Below are 24493 nucleotides of genomic sequence, written 5' to 3'. Positions count from 1 at the left end.
AGCCACCATGTGTGTCACTTTGTTTTGCCACTGCTTGCTGCTTCCTGCTAACTTAAAAAAAAAGCCCTCTCATCTGCCTCAGGTCAACAAATGACCAGTCCTATTGTCAGAGCTGATGCAACAGTGACCTCTTGAGCCTATAAGAGGTTTCATTACCGTAGAGAAAAAAAGAAAATCTAAAAATGCATTGACACATCTCCAAACACATCTTAGATCAGTTGAATGAAGCCAGATGATGATATGGTTATTGATAAAGGGTGGATGGTTGATGTGAACATCAAGTGATTTGATTGTATCATGGAAATGTCTTTCTGTATTTTAATTGTTAATGCAAATACATGATGATAACAAACATTTCCAATGTTTTTTAATATCCACATTCATGGTGTGACCGATTCAGCATATATGCAATCATGCACAGGATGCTTTCTTGACTTGCTTCTTGAAAAGATTCAAAGAGAAACTACTTTTTATTCATATCTTTGGGTCATTATTAGAACTTTCAAGGGATTCCCAATCCCATTGGCTGTTATGTCAAATATATAATATGTCTGATGTCTAAGTCCCTGTTCACACCTGGTATTAACATTTGTCCTGAGTGATCCAATCACAAGTGAAATCGAATTAAATCAAATTAGTTCATCTTTTAGTCCAAGTTAAGGTTTTTTTAATATATTTGAAGAAATTCCCTCAAGGGATTCTTCAGATATCGTGTTCATAAGAATGGGATGGATGGACAACCAAAAAAATCATCATGCCTCTGACTTCTGGCTGTTGCTGGTGCAGAGGCATAACATTTTTTCCGTATCGTAAAAAATAAAAATTGTTCCACAGTATAAACTTCTGTTACCAGGTTATAACGCTGAGTGGTTTTAAGAAGACCCAGTGGACCTGTCCTTATTTAGAGGTCCACTCAGGAAGAAAATAAAAAAGTGTTATGGAAGAAACATTAAGGATTGGGAGAGAGTTTTAGCAGGTTGAAGCAAAGAAGACAGTAAAGAGAATGGAGTAAAAATCAGACCAGTCTCACTCACAACTCAAACCAACAGGAAGATAGGTAACCCCCTCTCTTAAAGACCCTTCTGGTGAATACCTCCCTCCATCGTGGCAAAAGCATGAAAAAGCTGTTTGTATGATCTTGTTTACTATCGTGCAAAAAGTTGAGAAACATTTGTATTCAAGTTTGTCTTAATGCGTCAGGCAACAGACGGCTGGCCTTTAAAACCACTGCTCGCCTGACTGCCCGTCTGTCCGTCTCCATGGCAACCCAGAGTAAACGTACAGCAGGAGGTGTGCAGAAAAAAAAGAAGTGGAGAGGAAACACTAGAGAGGAGAGTCTGCTGGAGAAGGATCAAAGGTTTTATGGAGTAGCTGATCGAGGAATGTGAAATGAAAAGACAAGAATGAAATGACTTCTTCACGGTGAGTACAGATGAGTTCATTTCAACATTTGATCGTGATTCATGGTTATTTTAACGTTAAAGCTGTAAGAACTATAAATGAGGAGTAAACCTCTCAACAATTTCCCGACAGTTAAACTCAATCTCCTAAAACACACTTTCCTTATGAATTCATGATAGTTTGACATGTTGAAGATACTTAAATGCTCTGTTTGTGTTTGTCAAATATTAAGCCAGAGGGAGACCCCCCCCACACACACACACACGTTTGTACTTCTATCTTGGTGAGGACACTCATTGACATAATACATTCCCCAGCCCCTTACCTTGACCTTAACCATCCAAAATAAACGTCTAACCCTAATCTTAACCCTAACACTGAGTCTTAACGCCCATTGAAAAAGTGAGGGCCGGTAAAAATGTCCTCACTTTCCATAAATGCCCTCACATATACACAAACACACACACAAACAGAGAGAGAATATGTGCTCCTGCAAACATGTAAACATTTAATACATAATGACGTGTGTTATCTAATTAAGTGACAATTGTCCCCGTCACACCCTCTGTGCTCTGTAGGGACCACTGGCCCATCAGAGAGTTACATCACAGCGATAACATCACAGGGATGATCGCACAAACAGGAGACAGGAGAAACCGAGCTGAGACACATCGCTGCTGTTTGCGATCATTTGATTCTTTTTTTCTTCTCATTTCTACTCATTCCTACTTTTCCTCAGCCTCGGTTCGTGCAGATCTACAGGACACCTGTGAGCTATGGAGAGAAGCGAGAGGACAGAGAAGAGGTGGCTTGCTGTTGATGAGATGAGGAAAATGGAAAAGCAGGAGATAAATGAAGATGTTTTGGTGCTGAGCCTTGAAGAAGAGGAGGGTCAGGAGGTTTCGGACACTGAGGATGAGGAGGAGCAAGGGTGCACTCCACTTATCAGTGCCTGTAGTAAAGGCATGGTTGAGGTATGATGTATGTGTGTGGATGAAACATGAGTTGGCTTATTGATGTGCTATCAGGGTTTTCCGTCTGTTACCTTGCTGTTATAACACAGCAGCTCTGACATCAGTCCATAGTTCATTGTAAAATTCCTACAGGTGAGACATTGAGAGGTTGTGGATGCATGAGCATGATTTTTCCTATACGTAAAAATAAGACATGTTTACTTGCGTGTGGAGATCCAGGTGACTTGGAACTCCCTGTTTGCATAACATAACAGGAACTGCATTCTCTTGGGGAGCAGGTTTGAAACATGCACATCTTACTGGCAACACAGGGAAGACACTCCCCCTGCGAAGTGATGTAGTCACTCAATTACAGAAGATATTACATTGAATACTACAACTAAAAAATAGAATATACTAAAACAGAATATTTTCAATTCATTTGTGGAAAGGTGGTGCAGAGGTTGATGACGACAGGGGCTGATGTGACCCTGTGTAACCGCAGCCAGGAGACAGCGCTCCACGTAATCCACCCTGAGCTCCAGGGAAAAGTGCTTGGGTGGATGAAGAGGCCTCATCTACCCCCCCAGGCCCGGCTGCTGCAGGCCTCTTGGCAGGGAGACGTACACACCTTACAACAGATGCTGGTGAAGCTCCCACACACACATGCACACACTAACACTCCCACCGGGTGTTCGGGGATTTCCCAGATGAGCAAATGCAACAGAGGGCCACAAATGTGTTCCAGTTTGGAAAACACAACTGGGTATTCTGTTTGTGTTTATGAATTATTTATATTTCAATTAGATTTATTATTCATAACTCAGCCATTGCATTTGTGGATAGATAGCTCATCTACCAGCTAAATTATGATTATATAATATAAAAAACACTCTAATATAATCAATTGTATTATTAGCAGCATTGTTGTAATCATATAATTATTTAAGTTTATTTCACACGACATAAATACAAAAAATATGAAAAACACACCCAAACACATATAACATCAAATATAAAATCATCAATACAGGTCATATATTATATTATTTATTATAGATGGAATTGAGGTGGTGGTTCGGCACACCCTCACATGACAACTGATTCCTGCATCATAGTCAGTCGAGGTTAAACATGCCAGTACTATTGTGTCCTCGTGGGACTTTGTCAGAAAAGCATGTGATGATGAGTATCAGGTTTCTAGTAACACAATGAGTCGAATTATCCACCATTATTATAATGAATGTGTGTTTTTCCCTTGGTGAATACATGTACTGCTGTTTTACTTTCTTTCTTTCTAATAATGTTTTTTCTCTATTAATTTAAGATTAAACTATTTTTAAGCAATACATAATAACTGCAGATAAAAACCTTTTGTATGTAAATTATGTAAATATGAACATACACAGCTCTACTTATATTTACAATATTTTCTAACAAACTGATTTAAAAGAATGAACTTTTTACCTGTGAAAAAGTTTCTTCTTGCAGAGCAATTCTGTCTCTTGGTATAATAAACTAAAACACTGAGCAAACCTGTTAATTTTGAGGTGAATGTGTGCACAAAGTTTCTAGAGATAGTAGTTTTAGTATTTTTGTGTGATCCATGTTTTATTAGTATGTGTTTTGCATGTTTCAGGCTCAGTCTGAGAGTTTGGATGTGAACGTTCAAAACAGCGACAGTGTGACAGCGGTGATGCTCGCTGTCAGGGACATTGACCTATTTCAGAGCATAGTGACGCCATTACCTTGGGACCATAGACCAGTGGAAGTGGTGAGGACGCTGCTGGGACTTTCAGCGTAAGAAAACAGCCATTGTTGTTGTAGGATACATACAGACAAGCAAATACATACTTTAGTCACATTGCCTTCTTTATATTAGGAATTACTGAACCAAAACAAAACATGTTACATATAGTTTATGCAAAACGGAAATATCTTGTTGTTTCCGTTCCTCGGATTGAAAAATCCACATCTAATTAACATCTGTCTTCATCTTGTTCAGTGATCTGCAGGTAAGAGACCAGAGTGGCTGCTCTGCACTCCACTACGCTGCAAGTATCAACAGCCCCCTGAAGGAGGAGATCATTCATATGATGGTTGAGGCCCTACGTCACACAGGTACGCACACACACACACACACACACACACACACACACACACACACACACACACACACACACACACACACACACACACACACAAACTGTAACCATAATACTACTTGCCTACTTAAACCTAACCTTATCCAAACCTTATCTTAAACCTAAACTTAAACCTTATTCAAACCTTATCTTAAATCTGATCTCATTCAAGCCCAACTTAAACTTAACCATATCATAATCATAACCTAAACCTAACCTTATCCTATGCTTATGTTAAATCTAACGTTATCTGATATTATGTAAATGTATCCTTATTTGGTAGAGGGACACAGGTAGCAGTTGGCTGGTAAACACAGAGGACCATTTAAATGGTAAATGGACGGCATTTATACGGACTTAATGAATCCTCAAAGTACTTTTCCCACTACGAGCCACATTCACCTATTCATTCATACCAAGCTTGTTCTATACATAGCACTTCACTAACACACACAGTGATGGTACATCATCAGGGGTGATTTAGGGTCCATGTGTTACTAAACTGATATATTACTCAGGAGGTTTGTGGAGACTTAAACCGTGTAATGGACAGTGTGCCAATAACATGAACACTCATGAATGCTGGTGCATGTCTGCTGAATGTTTACACATAGAGATGAAAATACTGTAGTATTTTATAACACTTTTTTTCTGCTGCACCACGGAGGTGCAAAAATAAATATTTTTAAAAATAAATCTTTTGATACAACTTTAAAGATGTGGGAAAATTGTGACCTAAATTCCAACAGTGCATGTGATCGGCTTTAAAAGGATTATACCCTTATTTGTTCATTGTCATGTTTGATAATTATTATAATCTGATTACAATTACACAGTCAACAAAAGGTTTTGTTAACACGACACAGCCATGCACCCCCTTCTATAATCTGAAAACATATAACAAACCAGATGGCTGGAACACATACCTCTAACAATCCCCTAAAATTAAATCAAACTACACCAAATTTCACACATTCATAAATATCAGTTTTCTAAATCTGCCTGAATTTTTGAAATCGAGATCCATGAACTGCTCCTTGGGAAAATGGTAAAAATGTTGGAAACAATCTTGCAATGTAAAAAAGGTGAACAAAAATTCCTGAATCAGCCCAACAAACTGGATCTGAGCCAACATGTAATGGGTTCTTCCCTGACACAAACCACATCCAACAAGTTTCATTAAAATCCATTCAGTTGTTTATGTGTAATTTGCACACAAATAAACAACAAGACAGGACTGCCAATGTAGCCTACTGGTCAGATAGCAACATATAACCTGAAAACATATAGCAAACAACATAACCTATAAATATTTAACCAACAATAATTTAAAAATTCTAACAAATAATATATAATCGCAAAAATTATGTAAGGTAATACTGTTGTATTGCATTGATTAACTGTTAGCTAAATGCAAGTTTACTTTATAAGTTTGTTTTCCTGTTGATTATCTTTTTTTATCGTAACTTTTCCTTTATTCATTTCAATTCATGACCTTGAATTAATAAATGGATGTCAAACTAGTGCGGACACTTTTTTTCCACTTCCTTTTCATTACTGAGTCACTGAGCAGTTACTTATTCATCTGCATGTCTAAAGCCAAGTATGCATGTGTATGCTGCTCCAAATATATCCTCCTTATCCTCCTATTCATGTGTAAGAACACACACTTCCTTTCTCTCTCTCTCTCACATACACATACAAACAAACAACATACCAGGTTCCTTCACAATCCTGTTATTCAGAGCAAAACCTCTTCAGTTGAACTCATAGCCTTAACTTAAGTGGGGAGGGTATAAGAAAGGTTTGTTTGTGTGTGTGTGTGTGAGAGAGAGAGAGAGAGAGAGAGAGAGAGAGAGAGAGACCCTGCTGCTAAGAGCTGTCATGAGTGTGAATCAGTTTGCATTATGGATGGTGATAGAGAAACTGAGGCTGGAAAAATAAATGAGGAAAAAGTGAAAAAGGTAAGAGAGGTTGTTTTCAAAGTTTTATTTACAGCCTCTAACCCCTCGTCTTGTGTAAACAGATCAAGGTGCAGGGGTGTGGACCCACAGCCAGAGTTTTTCTGTTTGTGACCGTCTCACCAGGGAGCAACTGATGTCATTTCTTCTTCATCTATAGAAGCAGGATTTTTTTGTAAAATAATTTCTATTCTTATTCAGATGCTGCCCCTGTGTCACTCTTGGACTCTGATGAATACTCGTGCCAGTATTTAGACTCAGAGTTTGAAGATTCTGACATTGAGTTGGACATTGAGAGCCTTCAGTCGACAGCAGCATCCCCAACACTGACGCACACCCATCAACCAGGCAGTCTGCTGTACAGCCACACTGGGGTAAGTGATACATGACAAACCACTGTAGAAGAAATGCTGTTTATGTCGAGATATCAAGGCTGCTGTCATTCTTTTTCTGAGTTTTGGGAGAGATGTGTTTTGTATTTTCATTGACTTTGTCCTTGCTGGTCAAATCCACGATTTAATCCACTTTAATTTGAATACTGAACACAATAACTACTTGTGATTCTTTTTCCTTGTAAAATACACCCACAGACCAAGCTGCACTCAATCCTCCACAGAACCTGACAAACGTGTGTGTTTTATTGAAGCGTGTGTGTGTTTGAGAGGGGCTGTGGCCACAGTTAACAAACACACGGGTAAACTGGCAGTGGAAGCAGTAATTGGCTGTATAGGTAAATGAGTGTATGTGTGTGTGTGTGTGTGTGTGTGTGTGGAGGAGGGGTGCTGTGTGTGGTTGACACTTAACTGATAGAAGGAAGAAACGAGCAGTGCAGCTGGTTAGCGGGGAGGAAGAGCAGGTGGTTTACAGGGAAAAGCCACAATACAGATCTCAGAGTCACACTGACACACCCATCTGTAGCGTTCGTCTATGCACAGTAGTAAAACTACTAAACACGAACTTTATGCCAAAGGTTTACATAGAGTAAATTACTGCTGCATTCAGTACAGCGTTTACCTTTTGCAAGGTCCAAAAGTCTGTTTAAATTAAAACAAGCCTCATAGCTTAGGCCAATACACTTTGGCGATAGCTACAGGTTTCTTGTGTGTTACCGTACAGCGGCTGAGGAGGACACAATGAAAATGAAAAAAGAAAAACACCCTATCTTGTAATGTTACTGTATCCGAACCCTGATCTAGATCCGCAACAGAATTTGATGGATTCTTCCGCTGACGCTTACCATATCCTTTCACAAGGTTTGTGTTCTTGTGAAATGTTTTTACAAACAAACAAACCAGCCAACCAGCAGACATGGGTGAAAACATAACCTCCTTGGCAGAGGTAATAATTAAAATGGAGTAACTGAATCAGTTAAATATATGGTGTAGTGGTTTGGGCTGTTGCAATATCTTTCTGAGTAAGAGGAAATTAAAATATTCAATACAACATGAAATTCTTTATAAGAGAGCAAAAGCTTCAGGATGAAATTTCTAGTGGACCCTGAGTCATCAATCTGCATCAGAACTCCTGCAGTACTTCTACCAGCTTCAGTGTTTTAAGACTGAGACACGTATAATTAACAAATTGCCCACTTTTGTTCTTTGCAGGACGTGCTGGAGTCTCCAGGGTGCCCTCCTTCTGACAATCACAAAGAGCTCAGCCAAGGTAAGAACTCGTCCACTGACTCCTGGGGTTTTAGTGGTTTTTCCAGTGTCAACTATTAATATAAGGAACTGGATTTGTTCTTTTAGAGCAGGTTGATTGTGTTGTTCTTTAATATAAGAGGATGGAAGAGGTTAGGAGAAAGTGATGGGGGTGTCTTAGATCTCAGTTTACTACTATAAAAAGATAAAGTCGCGGTTGTTGTCTCTTGGTGGTCATTTCGAACAGGCCATCAGATCAAATGGTGGGCAGTGAGGGAGGCGTGACAGGATGGGAGGGGTCTCACACACAATACGACCTCTCAGCTGAGCTCGGCTGTCGTTTACCTCAGCCACACGAGCATGGCTGAAACACAGAGAGGAGACAACATCCGCTAACAGAGACTGAGAGTGGAGGATAGACATGTAGTGACCACACAGACAGAATGAAGGTGTCAGACAGGAATTCTTTCAATAAGTCTTGGGCTTGAAACGTAAGCCGAGGGGACCACGGGGCTCAGAAACAGGTAATGTCATAGTTTTCTCTATGATGATCATGGATTAGTTGTACATAAAGACTATTTTTGTTCAGTCAATTCTATGAGGTGCTGCTGTACTTGAAAGATTGGATGTAAATTTGCTGTCATGCGTGTGGTTATCTAGAAAAACCTCATGTATGCAGCCTGACACAGATGACACACGAATGAACATTTACTGTACGAACCTTCAGCCTATGAAACTACCGCAGAAGTTTTGAAAGTGGTTCCTCACGGGACAGATGCATGGTATATATACGTAACAGAGTTTGATATTAGAGATAATGGACTGTGTTGGTCTGTTTTTGTCTTGAGCAGATAAGGGGATCCCCCTCTATTTCCAAAACACCATGGAAACACTGAGAGACAGGCAAGCCTACCAGGACGCAGGGAAAGGAGGCAGGTGGGTCAGATGAAATCTCTATCTCACACACACACACACACACACACACACACACACACTCTTTTTGAATGCATATAAGCTGTAAAGAAACACCAAGTTACATGCTAATGATACTGAGCTGATTGGATCAACAGTGCTAACACATCAACATCTGTTCATACGTAACCACAAACAAACACAAACATTTTATGCGCGTACGGTTAACACCCCCCTCACCTCCCACACACACTTGCAGTCTCTTGTATACATAATACACTCTTCCCAATATATAGTCAACAACTGCCACCAACAGTAGGACAGTGTCCTCTCCGGTTACACTCTCAGACCTGTACGCAGGCACCTGTCACCGTGTCCAGAGGACAACCTGTTCTACCCAAACAGGTTAGGGGAGGGGGGCTTTTGTGAATCAGTCCATTGTCTGGAATGAGGAGATCTCATCACTGAAACAGGTCCAAGCTCTCAAGGAAGAATAAAAGTCTTTGAGCTGGTCTCTTATTTCATAGCAACAACCTTCAGTGATAAAGAGAGAAGGGGATTTTTGCATTTGGTTCAGTTCAGTTTAAGAAAACAAACCTCAGTGGCATTTTTTGAATGATATTATAAATTAGACTTTCTAAGTTGATTCCCTTCACACAAACCTATCTGTGTCTCCATGAAAGGAGTATTAATTTAACAATTCTGTGTTTTTCTCTCTTCTCCTCAGCAGAGGAGGTTTGTCTCTGCCGAGTCTGAATAACAACAGCAGACGCTGGAGCCAGGTAGATCCTGCTCCCTCATGTGGTTTGCTGAGTACCAGGACCTCCTGCGTCCCAGTACCCCCTACACCCAGGTACATACCGTAGGTAGACTTACTATTCGTGAATTTATTAAAGAAGACCAATCAATAGCAGATAGTCAGGTCATTACTGTGTTTATCAGAATCACATAACAGGAGAGTAGAACAGTGCAAAATACTGCTAGACTCATGTGACACAGAAAAACATGAATCTGCCTTTTCTTTGTTTGTTGATCTAAGCTTCTCAGTGACATTTCAGCACTCCTTAATTCTTTATCAAATAAATTGACAACACATGATAAACCACATTCTGTGCACCACAGTAAGAATTTCAGGTTCCAAGGTTAATGGTTTGGTTAAACTTTAACTCTCTGTGCAAACTTTTTCGTCGGTGTAGCTCTCAGCATGCACTCCTTCTATTCCCTAAGTATTGAGCTGGGAGTGAAAATAACTATCCAAAGCATTGCCATACAACTGTTTAAAACCGCTCTATCATCTGCATTAACTTCTGTGTTGAAGTGAAATTGATATTTCACTTTTCTGTGTTCAGAAATCAAAGTACATCTGATACTTTTCCCTCACAGGCAGAGGACAAGGAGTGTGGTTGCTGCATGCCCATCCTCCCCCGGCCTGCTGTCTGTGGCTGAGTCCAGCCAGCTCAGCCAGTCAGCCCCATGCATCATGGAACCACTACTGTGTTTGAACACTATGATGCAGGCCAGGGCACATATCCAGACACGTATGTATATTTATACACATCGAGTGTTTAAACCTCCTAATATGATCATTATAGTTATCACGGATTTCACTCATTTTATTAAGAATTACAAAGCAGTATTACTCCTGGAGCACTGGATCAGAGGACGAGTTACATGTTACTGCCATCTTACATGTATATAGTATCAGTGAATAAAACCTTTTTGGTATGACAACTGAATGGTAAAATAATGAATTTAAAATCACACAAGCCAAAGCTTTTGATGATGATACTCAAGTGTTTGCTTAAGTTGTTTAAATTTAATTTCAGGACTTGGTTCTCAAGATACTGTTCATGAGCAAAAGGTGAGTTTAACTATAAAGAGACCTTTATATATGCTTCAAGCATTTGTTTGCCATATTTGATATACACTAATTTGTCTACCTTGCAATTCCATTATCATCAATTTACTTATTTCTTACAGGGTCCCTTTCCAGCTCTGAACCCTCGGACACCTAAGCTGTTGGCACCGCTGAACAGCAGACCCAGGGACGGTGCAGCTCTGCCAGTACTGAAGCACCGTGTTCCCCTGAAGCCCATCAGCCGGAGCCCCCTTTGCTCCAGGGCCTGGCTGAGGAGAGAGAGGCTGTTCCGGGGCAGCCCACGCGCTGGCACTCTGACTACTGCTAAGGGTGGCAGTGAGGAGAGCGGGTCCAGCAGCAGCCAGAGTTCAATTGATCTGGAGGATGACGAGAGGGATATTCAGGAGAGATCTTCAGAGGAGAGCAATCTGAAGTTTGATGATGACAGGCTGTTGCAGCTTTCGAAGGATGCAATCTCCACTCAGGCTGATTTGGTTGAGGAGACTAGGCAGCATTTTAAAGTTCAGTCAAGAATCAGTCAGATTCCACTGATCCACAGATCAGCACAAAGCATGTTTGGGGACCCTATCCATTGTGAAGGAGATCTCAGCACTGAAAGAACAACAAACTGTCATCGTGAAGGCAAAGCCCAAAATATGAATTATACAAAGGAGCATGTTTACAATCATAGCTTTACAAAATCTAACTATGCAAAACAAAGTGACACTTTGAACCATATTGTGAACAATAAAATGCCAATCAAATCAAAGTCTAAAGTCAAGAACCATGGAGGCTGCACTACACACCCTGAGAGTGACATTACCCATGAAACTATATGTGATATGAATGATGACCACGGTGATGCTGTTGCATGCTCTGGGGGGATTTACAGAAATGAGCTCCAGCATGTACAAAAGAGAGAAGTGACAATGAAGGATTCCTCTGATGAAGAAACCCAGGTTCATCAAAAACTTTGTCGTGCTGAGCCCACAGAGTTGAATATCAACACTGCTGTGGGGGAAATTCAGCTATTTACAGCAGGAGTAAACCGTCCACTGTCAAATGTGGATTCAAAGACAGATAAGAAGGAGGCAACAACCAGCATGACCCATGAACAAAGAGCGAATAATCAAACTAACCAGTCCTTCAATCTTCGAGCACATAAAGAACGAAGTATTATTAGTCGGAACAAGTCCAAAACAAATCTGAAGTGCCCCTCACTTTCCACACAAGTCAAGGATAAAACCAGGAAAAGTCCTGAGCTAATAATAAGTGGAGAGGCCACAGTCAAAATAAAGTCAAAGCTAATTCCTGTAAAAGGTGCTTATCGTAGCACTGACGCCCCATCGCCACGAAAGAAGGTTATTCATTTTCCACAGAGCAGAAGAGCAAATCTGGACAAGTCAAACAACAGCAGAGCTCAACCACCAGGGAGAGAGCTGAAGAGCGCAAGACAGCTGAAGAGACTCAGTGTAGCAGGGACAACAAGGTCTAAATCTGCAGTGGACTTTATCACCTACAAAGACATGTTTCAGCAGATACAGAGCATGGATGGAGGGCCAGCCATGTATGAGATGTTTGCTGGTCCTATCTACGAGAACCTGAGGGTTTCCAGCTCCTGTGAAAAAACAAAGGACAGACAAGTGCAGTCTGCGTCATCTAGGAAGGTACAACAGTCCCAGAAAGTCAAACAGAGACCCTTGACACAACCTCAATGCAAATTGAGGAGAAGCCCTGGAGAAACTATGGTGATTTCAACAAAGAGCAAACCAAGACTCGTGTCCTCCAGGGTGAAACCTCACCTCACATCTCCATCAAGGAAAGACAATACAACTAAACTAGACACAAAGTTAGTTATTTCTAAGCATGGTGAGATTTATCACAATGGTGCTCAAGAAAAGGCTCATATCTTATCTACCATTGGGGAGGCTCTTTCAAGATATGACACTGAAACATTAAAACCTGATGACAAAACCCTGACTATGGCAACAACTTCATCTAATGCTAAAGACAGCCATACGTCCATGTCGCAAGAAACGACTGGGACTTCATCAACAAGAAACCAAAGCCGACCTGTTCCCGTGTCTGTGTTACCTCAAAGCTCCCAGCAGCCGAAGATCAACACATGGACATCTTCTAGCAGCAGCAGCAGCAACACTATTATGTCCCCAGTTTACCAGAAGTTTCTCGATGAAGTTGGGGATGGCCCGCTCACTGATGACCTGCTGCAATGTCTGGCTGAAGAGCTAATCTCACTGGATGAGAGGGATGTCTCCATAGCCTCATGTTCAGAAAACCTTGAATCCAATAAAGAAGAGTCCATCAGAGAAGATCTTGCAACAGGAAGAAACATGTTATCCGAGGTAAACATTTTTTGTTTTTTTATTTTCATAAAAAAGAAAGCAAAATCATTTGGGGTGAAAGATAATCTGACTTTTAGCATGGCCAACACTGATGAATCCTAGATCTTTTTTATGGACCCACCTGCGAGTGTCACCCATGCAGTCACTCATTGTGCCAATAATATAATACCAATCATAGAGTCCCATACAAAAATCCAACAAAGCCAAGCTTTTGTTTTTTTTGCACTGCATTTTTATGACTGCTTTTAGTTGATTATTCACTTCACTTTGTTGTTTTGCCTACCTTTGTGCATTAAAGGTTATTTCACCAGACAATGCAGCGTTGCTTGGCTCTGGGGGGGCTGTTGACTCCATCACATGGACAAAGGGTGAAGTGCTTGGCCGAGGAGCCTATGGAACAGTATGTATGCTTTAAGGGTTATCATTTCATACAATACAGCAGCAGACCTAGATGTTTGAGTAACTCCAGCTAATTCCGCTGCCTTCTCACCAGGTGTTCTGTGGCCTGACCAGCCAGGGCAAGCTGATAGCAGTGAAACAGGTCAGTCTGGACACCTCTGACCCTGAAGTGGCAAAGAGGGAGTACAGTCGTCTGCAGAGTGAAGTGGATCTGCTTAAGGCCCTCAGCCACATCAACATCGTGGGCTTCCTGGGAACCCGTCTTTATGAGCACATAGTTTCTATCTTCATGGAGTATATTCCAGGAGGATCCATCTCTAGCATCCTTCACAGGTAAGGTTGAATCAATATACCACTTACTTACCTTAAAGTAAGTGTCAAAACAACAAACTTTAGGAATGGTTCATTTATGTCAAATAATATTCACTGATGCCTTCAATACACATCGTCTCTGTTACTGCTCTAAGGTTTGGTCCTCTGCCCGAGCGAGTCTTATCTCTCTACACCCATCAGATCCTGGACGGAGTGGCCTACCTTCACCAGAACAGGGTGATTCATCGTGACTTAAAAGGAAACAATGTAATGCTGATGCCCACTGGTGTCATCAAGCTCATAGACTTTGGGTGTGCACGACGTCTCAGCTGCCTGAACCACACTGCAAGTAATAGTGGGGACCTGCTAAAGTCTGTCCATGGCACACCTTACTGGATGGCACCAGAGGTAGATACGCAGCTCTATTATGTGGTCTTCTTGTCACCGAGGATGCACTAATTGATGTGATGACATTCAACCTTTTTAAGTGGTTTGTTGCATTTAAATGTAAGGATTTAATTATTTTGACATTCGTGATCTCCACACAGGTTATCAATGATACGGGATATGGAAGGAAGTCAGATATATGGAGTGTCGGTTGCACAGTGTTTGAAATGGCCACAGGGAAACCACCACTGGCACACATGGACAAGATGGCTGCCTTGTTCTACATTGGAGCTGAAAGGGGGCTGATGCCGTCCTTACCGGATGGGTTCTCGGATAATGCCAAGGATTTTGTAAAAATCAGCTTGACAAGGTGAAACCATTAGTCCTCTGTTGTTGAATATACTTCAATACTATACTCAATACTGACAAATTTAGATGAAAAATGGAAATATTTAGAGTGCTAAATGTGATTGTGATTGAATTTTGGGGAAAAGATTTCAGTGCATAACTTTCTACATAGAGATATGACTTCCCTAATTTTCCCTTGTTTTCTCTCAACTCTAGTGACCAGAGACTACGGCCATCTGCAGACGAGCTCCTGACACATCCATTCATCCCAAAAAATGAGACTGGAGTGAAGTGCTGTGGTCACCCACAGGGACACTGTGGTTAACATGGAGTTACACTAAAACAAAACATAGCTCAGTGGGAAGTTTTTTTGTGATCCTTGAAGGGCCACCTATCCCTACTGATGCGGCATGCATGACATTTACTCATAGATTTGGGGTTTTCTTAAGCAATCTTATGAATGTGCCAATCTAATGAATACCATCATTTTACATTATATACATTTAACTCAAGTCTCTGTTTTGCATATTTAGGTTCTTGTAGAATCTAATCATTGCTGAAGGATTTGTTAAATTACAAACCAATTTCCATAAAATTAATTTCACAGTGTTGTGAATGTTTAGTAGCACTTCTGTTAAGTTTACTCTGAGTATTATAATATGCGAGTAATAATTGTGCTTGTGTGGCGAGAACTTTTCATTACCATAAGTTACTGTACATGCATCAGCCCTCATATTGAAATTCACAAATAAGACAGTTTCTTTACAGTCTAGCAACAGATATATACAATGTGTAATAAAATGACAGCAACAACAAGAATTTATACTGTAGGGATAACAGCAACTTTAAAGTTTATTTGTAATACTGAATTGAAATGAAAAAAAGATGTTAAGAGTGGCATATGCGCATTTGTCCACAACTGTTGTTGTTCTGTGTGTCCAACCGTAAAATCCCTAAAGAAGGTAGAAAACAATCCAGCCATAGCCTTGTTAGTCTTTACGTGCGCTCTAAAAGTAAATGAGTAACCCAGTCAGAAACAGAGGAGACTGGATCATGTCAAAATTTAGAGTAGAGCTCAAGGTAAAAAACTGATGTAAAGACATGTCCGGAAAGATACGTGGCTATAATATATTCAACCAACTAGATGAGGATGTCAGCGACACAAAACATGTCCATATTGCAGATACTTGGATCTAAGCTTTCTTGCATATGGCCAATTAGTCAGCATTCAGGAATGGAAAGAACCAAGTTTTGTTTTTTCCCCTCCTAAAAAGTACAATTAATGGCTGATTGAATGATACAAGTATCCCTTATATGCAATCACATCTAAGGGCTACAGCCTCATGTCATGGAATTATGTCAGATGCACTTCAAAATAAAAAGGGTTATGTAAACTATAATAACAAACTACTTGTCCTCAGTTTTTTTTTCTTTTAGAGGCAAAACCTTTGGCATCTAGCATAAGGTCTACTTAAGGGTCGAAAAAATAAATTTTGGTACAAATACCATCACGCTGATGTGATTAGTAGGTGTTGAATGTGCATGTGTTGCTGAGGGCAACTAGTATTTCCTGTGATGTAACAGCACAGTGCCCTCTGTAGGAAGGTTGTGAGAAGTACACACCACTGGAATTCTGCAAACATCCATCCGATGATGCCTTAACGGTAGATCAACAAAATAAGTCTTTATAGGTACTATAGTTATTTTGACATACTTACAAGCAGCTCCAAACCTGAGTAGTCATGGTATAGCTTTTCTTTTTCTTCAAACATACACAAATGTATGTACATTTATCTCCACTTCCTGTAAACAGCAAATAAGTGCTCTCCTTTTGAATCCCTTGATGATTGAAACATGCAAATCATATGCACAGTCCTTAAGTATAAAAAGAAATCAAGACGAGAAACTAATTGAGGAGATTAACTTTACATCTAAAAAAGCATCCATCAACAGCACTAAATGGAATGCCAGGAAACATAAGTTGAAATCATCTCCCATTGGCCACTGGCTTCCTCCATTCAACCGCAAAATTGTGATTCAATTAAATGACTTAGAGTACTTGCAATACTTTTGTTTCTCCATATGAAGATTTGAAATGTACAGAGGGAGTTTCCTCCTGATGGAAACACACTCAACCTCTCCCCACCACTAACACCCACACATTGCACATTCCTAGACCCACTTAAAGAGAAAAAGAACCAAGCAGCAATTCCGCACACTAACAGAAAAACAGGACCGAGCATCATAGCCCAGAAATGTGACAGTCAGGAAGCATTTTTTCTTTGTCATCTGTCAGGAATTTAAAATTTGAACAATACTTTTCACGGAGATACGATTTTTCTGCCTTTCAATAAAGGGCTCATCACCAGATAGTTATTTTTCTAGGGCACTTGACAAGGAGGTAAGCATAGTCTATAAAGTCTCAGTTGGGTAGTTTCATGCCATTTCCACGTGGTGGTCATAGCTCCAGAGTGGTGGAATCAGTGTCTCTGCTCTCCCACTTCGTGTGGCGATTCACTAGGAGGAGGGTACTGCTGAGAGGTCCGCAGCCCACCTGGGTGTGACAGGAGGGGAGGAGCAGAAACAAGAATAAGGAAGAGGAGGGGGGAGGGAGGGAGGTTAGCCAAAGAGCTGCAAGCCAGATGAGACACACTGCAGTACAGGAGAGGAGCAAGGAGGGAAAAAGGAGGAAGAAAAAGATGAAGTACCTGCAGCACCAGTGCCACCCTTGGAGATTTTGCTCACTTTTGAGCAGGAAGTGGAGGATGAGGAGGGAGGGTGGTGGTTGTGGCTGACCTCTGGGTGTGCCCTCTTGCGCAATGCGGAACCAGGTGGAGCAAGTGTCGCACCTTCCATGCCGGCCGGTCCCGGAGTACCCCGCAGAAGGCCTCCCCCACCACCTGGGCCCTCTGGACCTCCTCGCCCGTTGCCACTGTGCGTGTGAGGATGACTGTGCTTGTGATGGCGATGGAGGTTGTGGTCCCCTCCACGGTGTTTCTCCTTACTCACCAGTGGGCTGGAATGTTTACTCTTGTTGTTGTTGGTGGCTGCCATGCCTTCATCTGATGAGCTGTGGCAATCTGATGATGAAACTTTTATCTTCATCTTAAGCTCATCTTTGCTGGGTTGTCCACTTTTATCCAGCTGGGAGCTACCGCCAGACCCAGGCACAGCCAGGCGGAGTTTAAGCAGACCTTTGTCCCGTTTGTCACTGTGATGACGTTTGTCTTGCCCTGAAGTTGAGGAGGATGGGACTTTCATTTTCAATGGGGAGGCAGTTGTGCTGCCAGCGCCACCATGAGACGTTTGGTGGCACTGTGAATGTTTTCTATGTTCTACTTGGCTCACAGATGATGGTGCATAGGTAGAGGAGGAGGAAGACGACATTTCTCCCCTAACATCACAATCCATTGCTCCTCCATGCTGCTCCTGCCGGCGTTTCTGCCCTGAGACAGCCAGCTCTGCAGCAAGTTTCTCTCTGTATTTGTCTAGAGAAAGCTTTTGAGCAGGAGATGGCTGAGGTGGAGGGTATGAAGATTGAGGTGGTAGATGGTGCTTACCCACTCCACCCCCACCAGCTCCTTTTTGTTCCTGTTTGACAGGGTTAAAGTCTGCTGTTTTTTCAGTCTTGTTTATGGGTGGGTGCTGAAGCAAAGAAGATGAGGTGGTCTGCAAAGACACTGTCTGCTCTTGGAGGAGGATGCTGATGGGTTCCTGTTTTATACAGGTAGATGGGAACCCTGCTTGGCTCTGTTTGCTCTGAGGCCACTCACTGTGGCTAGCAGGATTATAGGTGCCGGCCAACGTGTCCAGGGACAGGGGTGCACCTTCAGGCATGGAGAAACTTAGGTTGGAGGAGAGTCCAGCAAGTGTGGCATCACTTTGGTCTTGGAGCATGGAGGGCCCAACAAAAGTGCCGTCCATCAACTGGGCGCTCTCGCTCTTGGGCTTTTTGGCAGCTTGTGTTGCCTAGAGGGCAAAGAGAGATATTTTTGAAGCCATGCAGAGATTTTCAGTCAACACTAACTTTAACAGAGGCACTGATACAAAAAATGTAGCAGGATTTTCTTTGCAAATATAAAGACCTTTGCCAAATTGTTTTATTTTGGCAATTTTAAAAGGCAAGGTTAGTTGTACAAAAATATGTCCTACCCTCCAGTTGCGTATCCTCTTTAACCGGCTGGGCGTCTTCTCCAGAATCTGCAGGAACTCATGGGTCAACTCTACAAGCATATGAATGTTGACATCAGACATCTTCATATTCTGCTGCTAAAGTTCAACAATTCAATAGCCTCTCATTTCCCCATAACAATTTAGAGTTTTCCCTGGTTTCACATACATAGAAAACCTCACTATGCAAAATACAGGTGTATAGCAAGGTATAACACTCCTGCAAGTTTAGTGTCTATACTTTTTAAGAAATGGAAAGTACATAATGGGAAAGTAAAACACATATTTAATCTCACCATCTAAAAGCTCGAGAGTGACAGAACTGTCCACATACTCCCACCAGTGTTTCCCGTCGGTGGAAACTGGGATTTCCCAGTTGGACCACTTACAAGCCAGATGGATGCACACACAGGCGATCACTGTGGGCTTGTACTGGAGGCAGAAGGTTGTGAGGTGTAGACTGTATAGTGTGAGGGTATGTGCCAGCATAGTGTGTGTAAGAGAGAATGAATATTCCACATATGTGAGGGTTTAGGTGTGAGTTAGTTCAGGCCAGGCGTGGTCACAATAGGTCCGACATGTGGAGAAAAGAGAAAGAAAACACAAGAGGGAGCAGACAGCTTTAATTTTCTGGTGGCATTGGTTGCAAAAAGTCAGAATTTAATTGTGTTAATACATTATACTTGGTCATGTCAAACTCCCAACAATACAGGTGACATCTAATAGCTTAGTGTTCATGTAATGTAACAGGACATAACTGAATAGCACCATGACAATGATTTGGTTTAGGACCTTTGCTGATTTGGGACATTAAAACAAAAGTGATGGAAGTGAGTGGAGGGCCAAGTGTATTTGCTTAGTGTAGTCTACCCATTGTGAAACACTGAGCCCTAAGGCCACCCAGTGTTGAGACAAGACAATGTTAGTGTGATAAATCTAGCACATCCCCACACATCAACAGCTACAATTTTACAGCAGGGCTGTCTGTTTTAGAGGTATTCTGGAAAGGCACGCTTCAGGCTACAGTGTCCATAATTGGAGGCAATGGTAAGCAGACTCAAGTGTGGTCACATGTCACTAAAGTTGCCGGAGACAACACTGATGTAATGTGAAATGTACAGCTGGACGTATCAACACATCTAACATGATGAGACACCTGGTCAAACACACAATATATATATATATCATAAATATGGTGAAAATACATTTTCTTGTACTACAGGGAGAACTGGGTGCCGGAAAAAGTAACCGTTACTGATATCAAATTCCAGATAGCGGAACTGGTAACGAATGGAATCAAATGTGAAATATTAATGTACCCAACCCAACTCAAAAGTACCAAAACATCTAACATTATTTGCATTCAGCATCCAGACACTGTCAACCAATTTGCCAATTTCTTTGAGAATAAACCTTAAAAAAGGAACCCAACTTTGGTACTTAAAGACATGTCAAGAAAATGTTTTTTCCTCAGTTTAGAATTGATAAATATGTATTTTTATCTGTATCAAGACATACTCTATGGCTTTGTTACAATCATTATATATTATGTACGTCTTTAATTGATCCCATTTTGGTTTTTCTTGTCACATCTTTGCATATGCTACATGTAGAAAAGTGTTTTAGAGCAATAAATTAGACAAGCACATACTGCAATAGTTGAAAATATCTGTGGAAATAAAACATTTTCAAATAAATGGATATGAAAAGGTAAATTAAAAAATGTATTTGTGGTACTTACCGGAAGGACCTCTACGAGAAATGTTTACATCGTGAAATCTTTAGCTGCTATTCAGGCTACCAAAGTGTCTTTCTCTTTTAGAATTATGCACTTTTTCGCAACCGAACAAACACGTGGGTTTCAAGCGCACCACTACACTTCACATCTTGCATTCAACCCAACTGTGCCAACATATGGTCCCTTGTACAATACACCGCACTGCAACTGGGGCCGGTAACGCTACAAGCCATCCTGTCCCACTTCCTTTGAACGAGGGAGGGGAGCTGAGGGACAGAGGCAAGCGTCCCAACAACCACCAGCGCAAGTAGGGCCCGTTGGACACCGAAAGGGTACCCTGCATTACAGGAAGCTATGGTGTGCAGTCAAAGTGCAACAAAGGAGGGGCAGGATAACAACCTGTTGGTAGCCATGAAATAGGAAGTCTGAGCCAGATCCTTGCTTGCTGTGAGAGACAGAAAAAGAGAAAGACAGGGAAAGGCAAAAGAAAAATTAGCATTTCTGCAAGGCAAAGCATTCCACTATCATTAGGACAGGAACTGAATGTTTCCTAAGTCGCTTTGGATGAAAGTGTCAGCTAAATGAAATGTAGGAGTAATGTAGTAATGTTTGCCTTTAGTTGGTTTTCATTGCAGTGTTTAGGCCAATACCAAGACAGAACAATGCGGTTGCTACATTGTGGAAACTTACAGAAGGATTGATGATTTTTCAAAATTAAGTTTGCAAGGAAGACTGAGAGATAAGTCAGTAGAATGATTTGATTGCTTTACCCGTTATTGATTGTTCACATTAGGATATCATTTTACAAATATTACATTTGGCAAAATTCACAGATGAGTCGAATTGGAAAAGACCCCTAAACCAAATGTTTAAAAATTAATCTTCGAATTGGCCCAAACAAGTGTGAGTAAATGTTTCTGTTTAAGTTCTATGTCAAACAACAAATTAAAAAGGTCATCAAAAGTACAAGGCGTGTGGTCATGTAGCCATTAAGTCAGCAAGGACTTCACCCCCCTCCCCACCCATATCTGAGGTGGGACAAACAAGACCAGAGGGAACAAAGAGCAAAGAAGGAAGCCTCTACCTCGTACTAGCTGGGAACATTTCACCACATCAGTGTGTGGGTGATCAATAGTAATTTCAAAGCCTGGAACAAAATACATGACAGGTGAGTTCAACACAAGCACAGTTGGGAGGTGACATGTCATCTTAGGATCTAGCAATCTTTTAATAGGGCAACACTTCAGATTCAAGTACGTATCTATGTGTTAAATGTGAATAGTGGAACTTTATGGTTAAATTGAGTGCAATAAACTCAACTGTGAGCACTTTCATTCTGGATCACATTTGATCAAATGCAATCAATAAGTGAGCAAACATATTTTTGACGAAAAGGGAGATCAATAAAATTAAATCAAAACCAAAGCTCAAGACTAATGTCAGCAATAAGGGAATGACATGTCACCTTTACACGATTTATTGAAAATACATATTTGACAGGATACCCATACAGTAGCTGATAAAACATTTCACTTAACAGGCTGCGACAAACAAAATCAACAGTGATCAATAGCACTACTCCCTTACTGATAATGGTAAAACAATGATGATAGTGATTATGATAAACAAAAGTGCTCTCTCTCGCTCAAGTCATCCACTCCAGTCACCACTACTTACCCAGGGTCTGCAGCACTATGGATTCAAGAAGCACCAGCTCTTGAGCTTGCTGGAGGTATGCCTGAAGTTTGATAGACAGTCATTACAACACAATTGTAATGAGTCTATTAATCTATCCCTCTAACATCTGATTTCAAATGGCCAGGTCTCCATAAAGAGAGGCTTGTTTTACTGTTAGTCTTACGTCTTGTCAGTGTGGGTGTTTGTTACACACCGACTTCAGGCCAGATGAGTAAAAATAAGGCCCCTAGAACAGGGCGAGAGATTGTAACACAGCCAGTTTTAACTGTACACAGGGACACCATGACCACGGAGAGAACTGGAAAGACAGGTGTGGAAAAGGGAAAAAAAAAACAAAAACAACTTTCAACCATACAATATTGCAGAGCTTCCCGAACTTACGTTACTTTTTGTGTCTAGAGGTGGTTCTTGGGGGTTTAGGCAAGCATGTGAAACTTTAATCACATGTTCGAGTTTCCGGGGTTGCTCCTCAACTTTAGCAGCCAAGAATAAGGTGGTTGGAGATATTATCTGCATGAAAACATCAAGACAATCAAATCTACAGCCCATCTACGCAAGGGGTGATATTTCTGTCAACATTTCAAACTAGGCTTAGGATCATGCAACATAATACTTACATTTCTATGGAATTTGGTGAAAGAGTGGTGCATATAAAATCTATGCATGTAAACAATGGCTGTATTTATTGTTAATTGAGAGCTGGAATACGAGTTAAGGAGAATTGTGGACAATAAGTAACTTCGTCGGTGAAATGATCAAGCTACATGCTACATTATAAAGCAAAGACACAAATCACTGAGTCACTATTTTAACTGCTGAGAGGGTCAGAGCAGAGAAAAGTTTGCAGCTGAGCCAAAGACACGGTGCCGCTGGTGACTTGGCTTTGTGCTAACTACAACCGTGTTTCCTAAATATCAAAAGGGAGAAACTAAAGTCACAAGTGGGCTTAAATTGCTTACGGAAGCACGTGGTAATTTATTAACCTCAGCTATGTCGGACTGAGGAGGTTGCACTGGTTTTACTGGAGAGAACAAGTGGTTAGCAACAGCTGCAAAGGGCTAATGGCCTTTCAGACGTCGACCAGCTAGCTAACGTGCTGCGTTAGCTAGCTGGAGCTAAACGGTAAATTTAGACGCTGAGATTCAAAGTTAAGATATTCTTGTATAATGTGATTCTAACAAAACGTGAACACAAGACGCACGAATGTAAAAAGGGAAGAAACTTCCCCCGGAGCTCGGTTTTATAATGGGCTAACAGTAAGGGGCCCGCTCCAGCAGCTAGCGCCATGGCTGCCTCCAGTCTGGTGGAGGAGGAGAAGTTTGTTTACAAAGGATACACGTTGAGTCTCTGACCCATGTCTTGGATCAGATTCGCGGCTTGCTGTCGGTAGGAGAGCTCCCGGTCCGGTTCGACCCCACTTCGGCGGGACGGCGTGTTCTCCAGCTGCTCCCGGGTGAAAAACCACTTCGACGAAGATCCCCGGCACGCCGCCATTGCTCTCCGACATTCACTTGGGCATTGGGCATCTACAGAGCGGACGTGACGTAGGCGTCGCACAGGAAACCGCTTCTTCTTCGACGGTTCGGCCGTGGTCCACATTTATCATGACTCTCATGAGCAGGTTTCTTTAAATGTTTATGTTTTCAAATAAAAGTTGATCTTATGTTGTCCTTAGTTATTTTGTGCATTTAGTTATATAGGAACAACGTTACGTTTAGTTTAGGACATTTCCTTTGGTGTTGATGAATGAGGAATGTGTTCACCATTTACCATCAAAAGTAAAATATTGAATATGAATATAAATTGTATGAGTACAGTGTGTAGAATTTTGTGATATCTAAATTGTCATTAAAACGCAAAAGGTGTTTAGTTTGTCCAGTCTGGACTAATGTAAAAAACATGGCAGCCCCCGTAGAAAGGACCCCCTCGATGTAAATATAAAGTATTTCAATATAAAGGGCCTTTTCTGGGGTAAAGAAAACTACAATTCATACAATTTAGATGAAACCAACTTGTAAAAACATCATGAGGATTATTCTGTATTAAATTTCTGCCAATAGTTCCCTTTCACATAAATCTTACACACTGGACATTTAAGACGACATGCCTATGCCAAGGCTCAACAGTCCCCTTAAAATCTAGATACTTCGATTAATTCCAGGGAAATTGATGAAAACATTAAAAAAAATATCCCCATATCACAGGAAGT

General features: G+C 41.2%; 2 protein-coding genes across 10 annotated transcripts; one reads left to right on the top strand and one right to left on the bottom strand.

The window, feature by feature from the left end:
- The first annotated feature begins 1283 nt into the window (after nt 1-1283).
- On the top strand, nt 1284-16085 carry map3k19 (mitogen-activated protein kinase kinase kinase 19). 4 transcript variants are annotated; one of them, XM_069532781.1, is made up of 17 exons: nt 1284-1422; nt 2141-2375; nt 2807-3001; nt 3994-4154; nt 4360-4475; nt 6661-6833; nt 8064-8121; nt 8951-9035; nt 9742-9864; nt 10395-10549; nt 10838-10872; nt 10992-13232; nt 13531-13632; nt 13726-13964; nt 14099-14351; nt 14492-14700; nt 14895-16085. In XM_069532781.1, exons 2-17 carry the CDS (start codon nt 2178-2180, stop codon nt 15001-15003), a joined length of 4452 nt encoding a protein of 1483 aa, XP_069388882.1. In that variant the 5' UTR covers nt 1284-1422; nt 2141-2177; the 3' UTR covers nt 15004-16085. The 4 variants fall into 4 exon arrangements, with proteins under 4 accessions (XP_069388882.1, XP_069388880.1, XP_069388881.1 ...); XM_069532779.1 differs by having other exon boundaries at nt 9742-9873; XM_069532780.1 differs by having other exon boundaries at nt 9739-9864.
- ccnt2a (cyclin T2a) lies at nt 15498-23828 on the bottom strand. 6 transcript variants are annotated; one of them, XR_011244294.1, is made up of 10 exons: nt 23621-23828; nt 22902-22983; nt 22666-22794; nt 22264-22324; nt 21671-21733; nt 20590-21031; nt 19145-19308; nt 18831-18901; nt 17387-18647; nt 15498-17232 (listed from the first exon to the last, which is right to left on the bottom strand). XR_011244294.1 is itself a non-coding variant. In XM_020090006.2 (10 exons), the coding sequence occupies exons 1-10, from the start codon at nt 23776-23778 to the stop codon at nt 17159-17161; spliced, it is 2109 nt and encodes a 702-aa protein (XP_019945565.2). In that variant the 5' UTR covers nt 23779-23825; the 3' UTR covers nt 15498-17158. The 6 variants fall into 6 exon arrangements, 5 of the variants coding, with proteins under 5 accessions (XP_019945565.2, XP_069388885.1, XP_019945564.2 ...); XM_020090006.2 differs by having other exon boundaries at nt 20986-21031; nt 23621-23825; XM_069532784.1 differs by having other exon boundaries at nt 23621-23801.
- Between the last annotated feature and the right edge of the window lie 665 nt (nt 23829-24493).

This window comes from Paralichthys olivaceus, chromosome 10, assembly GCF_024713975.1.
Source record: "Paralichthys olivaceus isolate ysfri-2021 chromosome 10, ASM2471397v2, whole genome shotgun sequence".
Classification (NCBI taxonomy): Eukaryota; Metazoa; Chordata; class Actinopteri; order Pleuronectiformes; family Paralichthyidae; genus Paralichthys; species Paralichthys olivaceus.
This window is presented reverse-complemented; position numbering and strand designations above follow the sequence as displayed.

Excerpts from the sequence above, each read along its gene's own strand:
- map3k19 (XM_069532778.1), top strand. The coding sequence starts at position 2,178 with ATGGAGAGAAGCGAGAGGACAGAGAAGAGGTGGCTTGCTGTTGATGAG. Across the intron at positions 8,122-8,950 it reads TCACAAAGAGCTCAGCCAAG|ATAAGGGGATCCCCCTCTAT; the intron begins GTAAGAACTCGT and ends TGTCTTGAGCAG. Across the intron at positions 14,352-14,491 it reads CTTACTGGATGGCACCAGAG|GTTATCAATGATACGGGATA; the intron begins GTAGATACGCAG and ends ATCTCCACACAG.
- ccnt2a (XM_020090005.2), bottom strand. The coding sequence starts at position 23,778 with ATGGCGGCGTGCCGGGGATCTTCGTCGAAGTGGTTTTTCACCCGGGAG. Across the intron at positions 22,984-23,620 it reads ATGGGTCAGAGACTCAACGT|CTCTCAATTAACAATAAATA; the intron begins GTATCCTTTGTA and ends CTCGTATTCCAG. Across the intron at positions 18,648-18,830 it reads AGAGGATACGCAACTGGAGG|GCAACACAAGCTGCCAAAAA; the intron begins GTAGGACATATT and ends TTTGCCCTCTAG.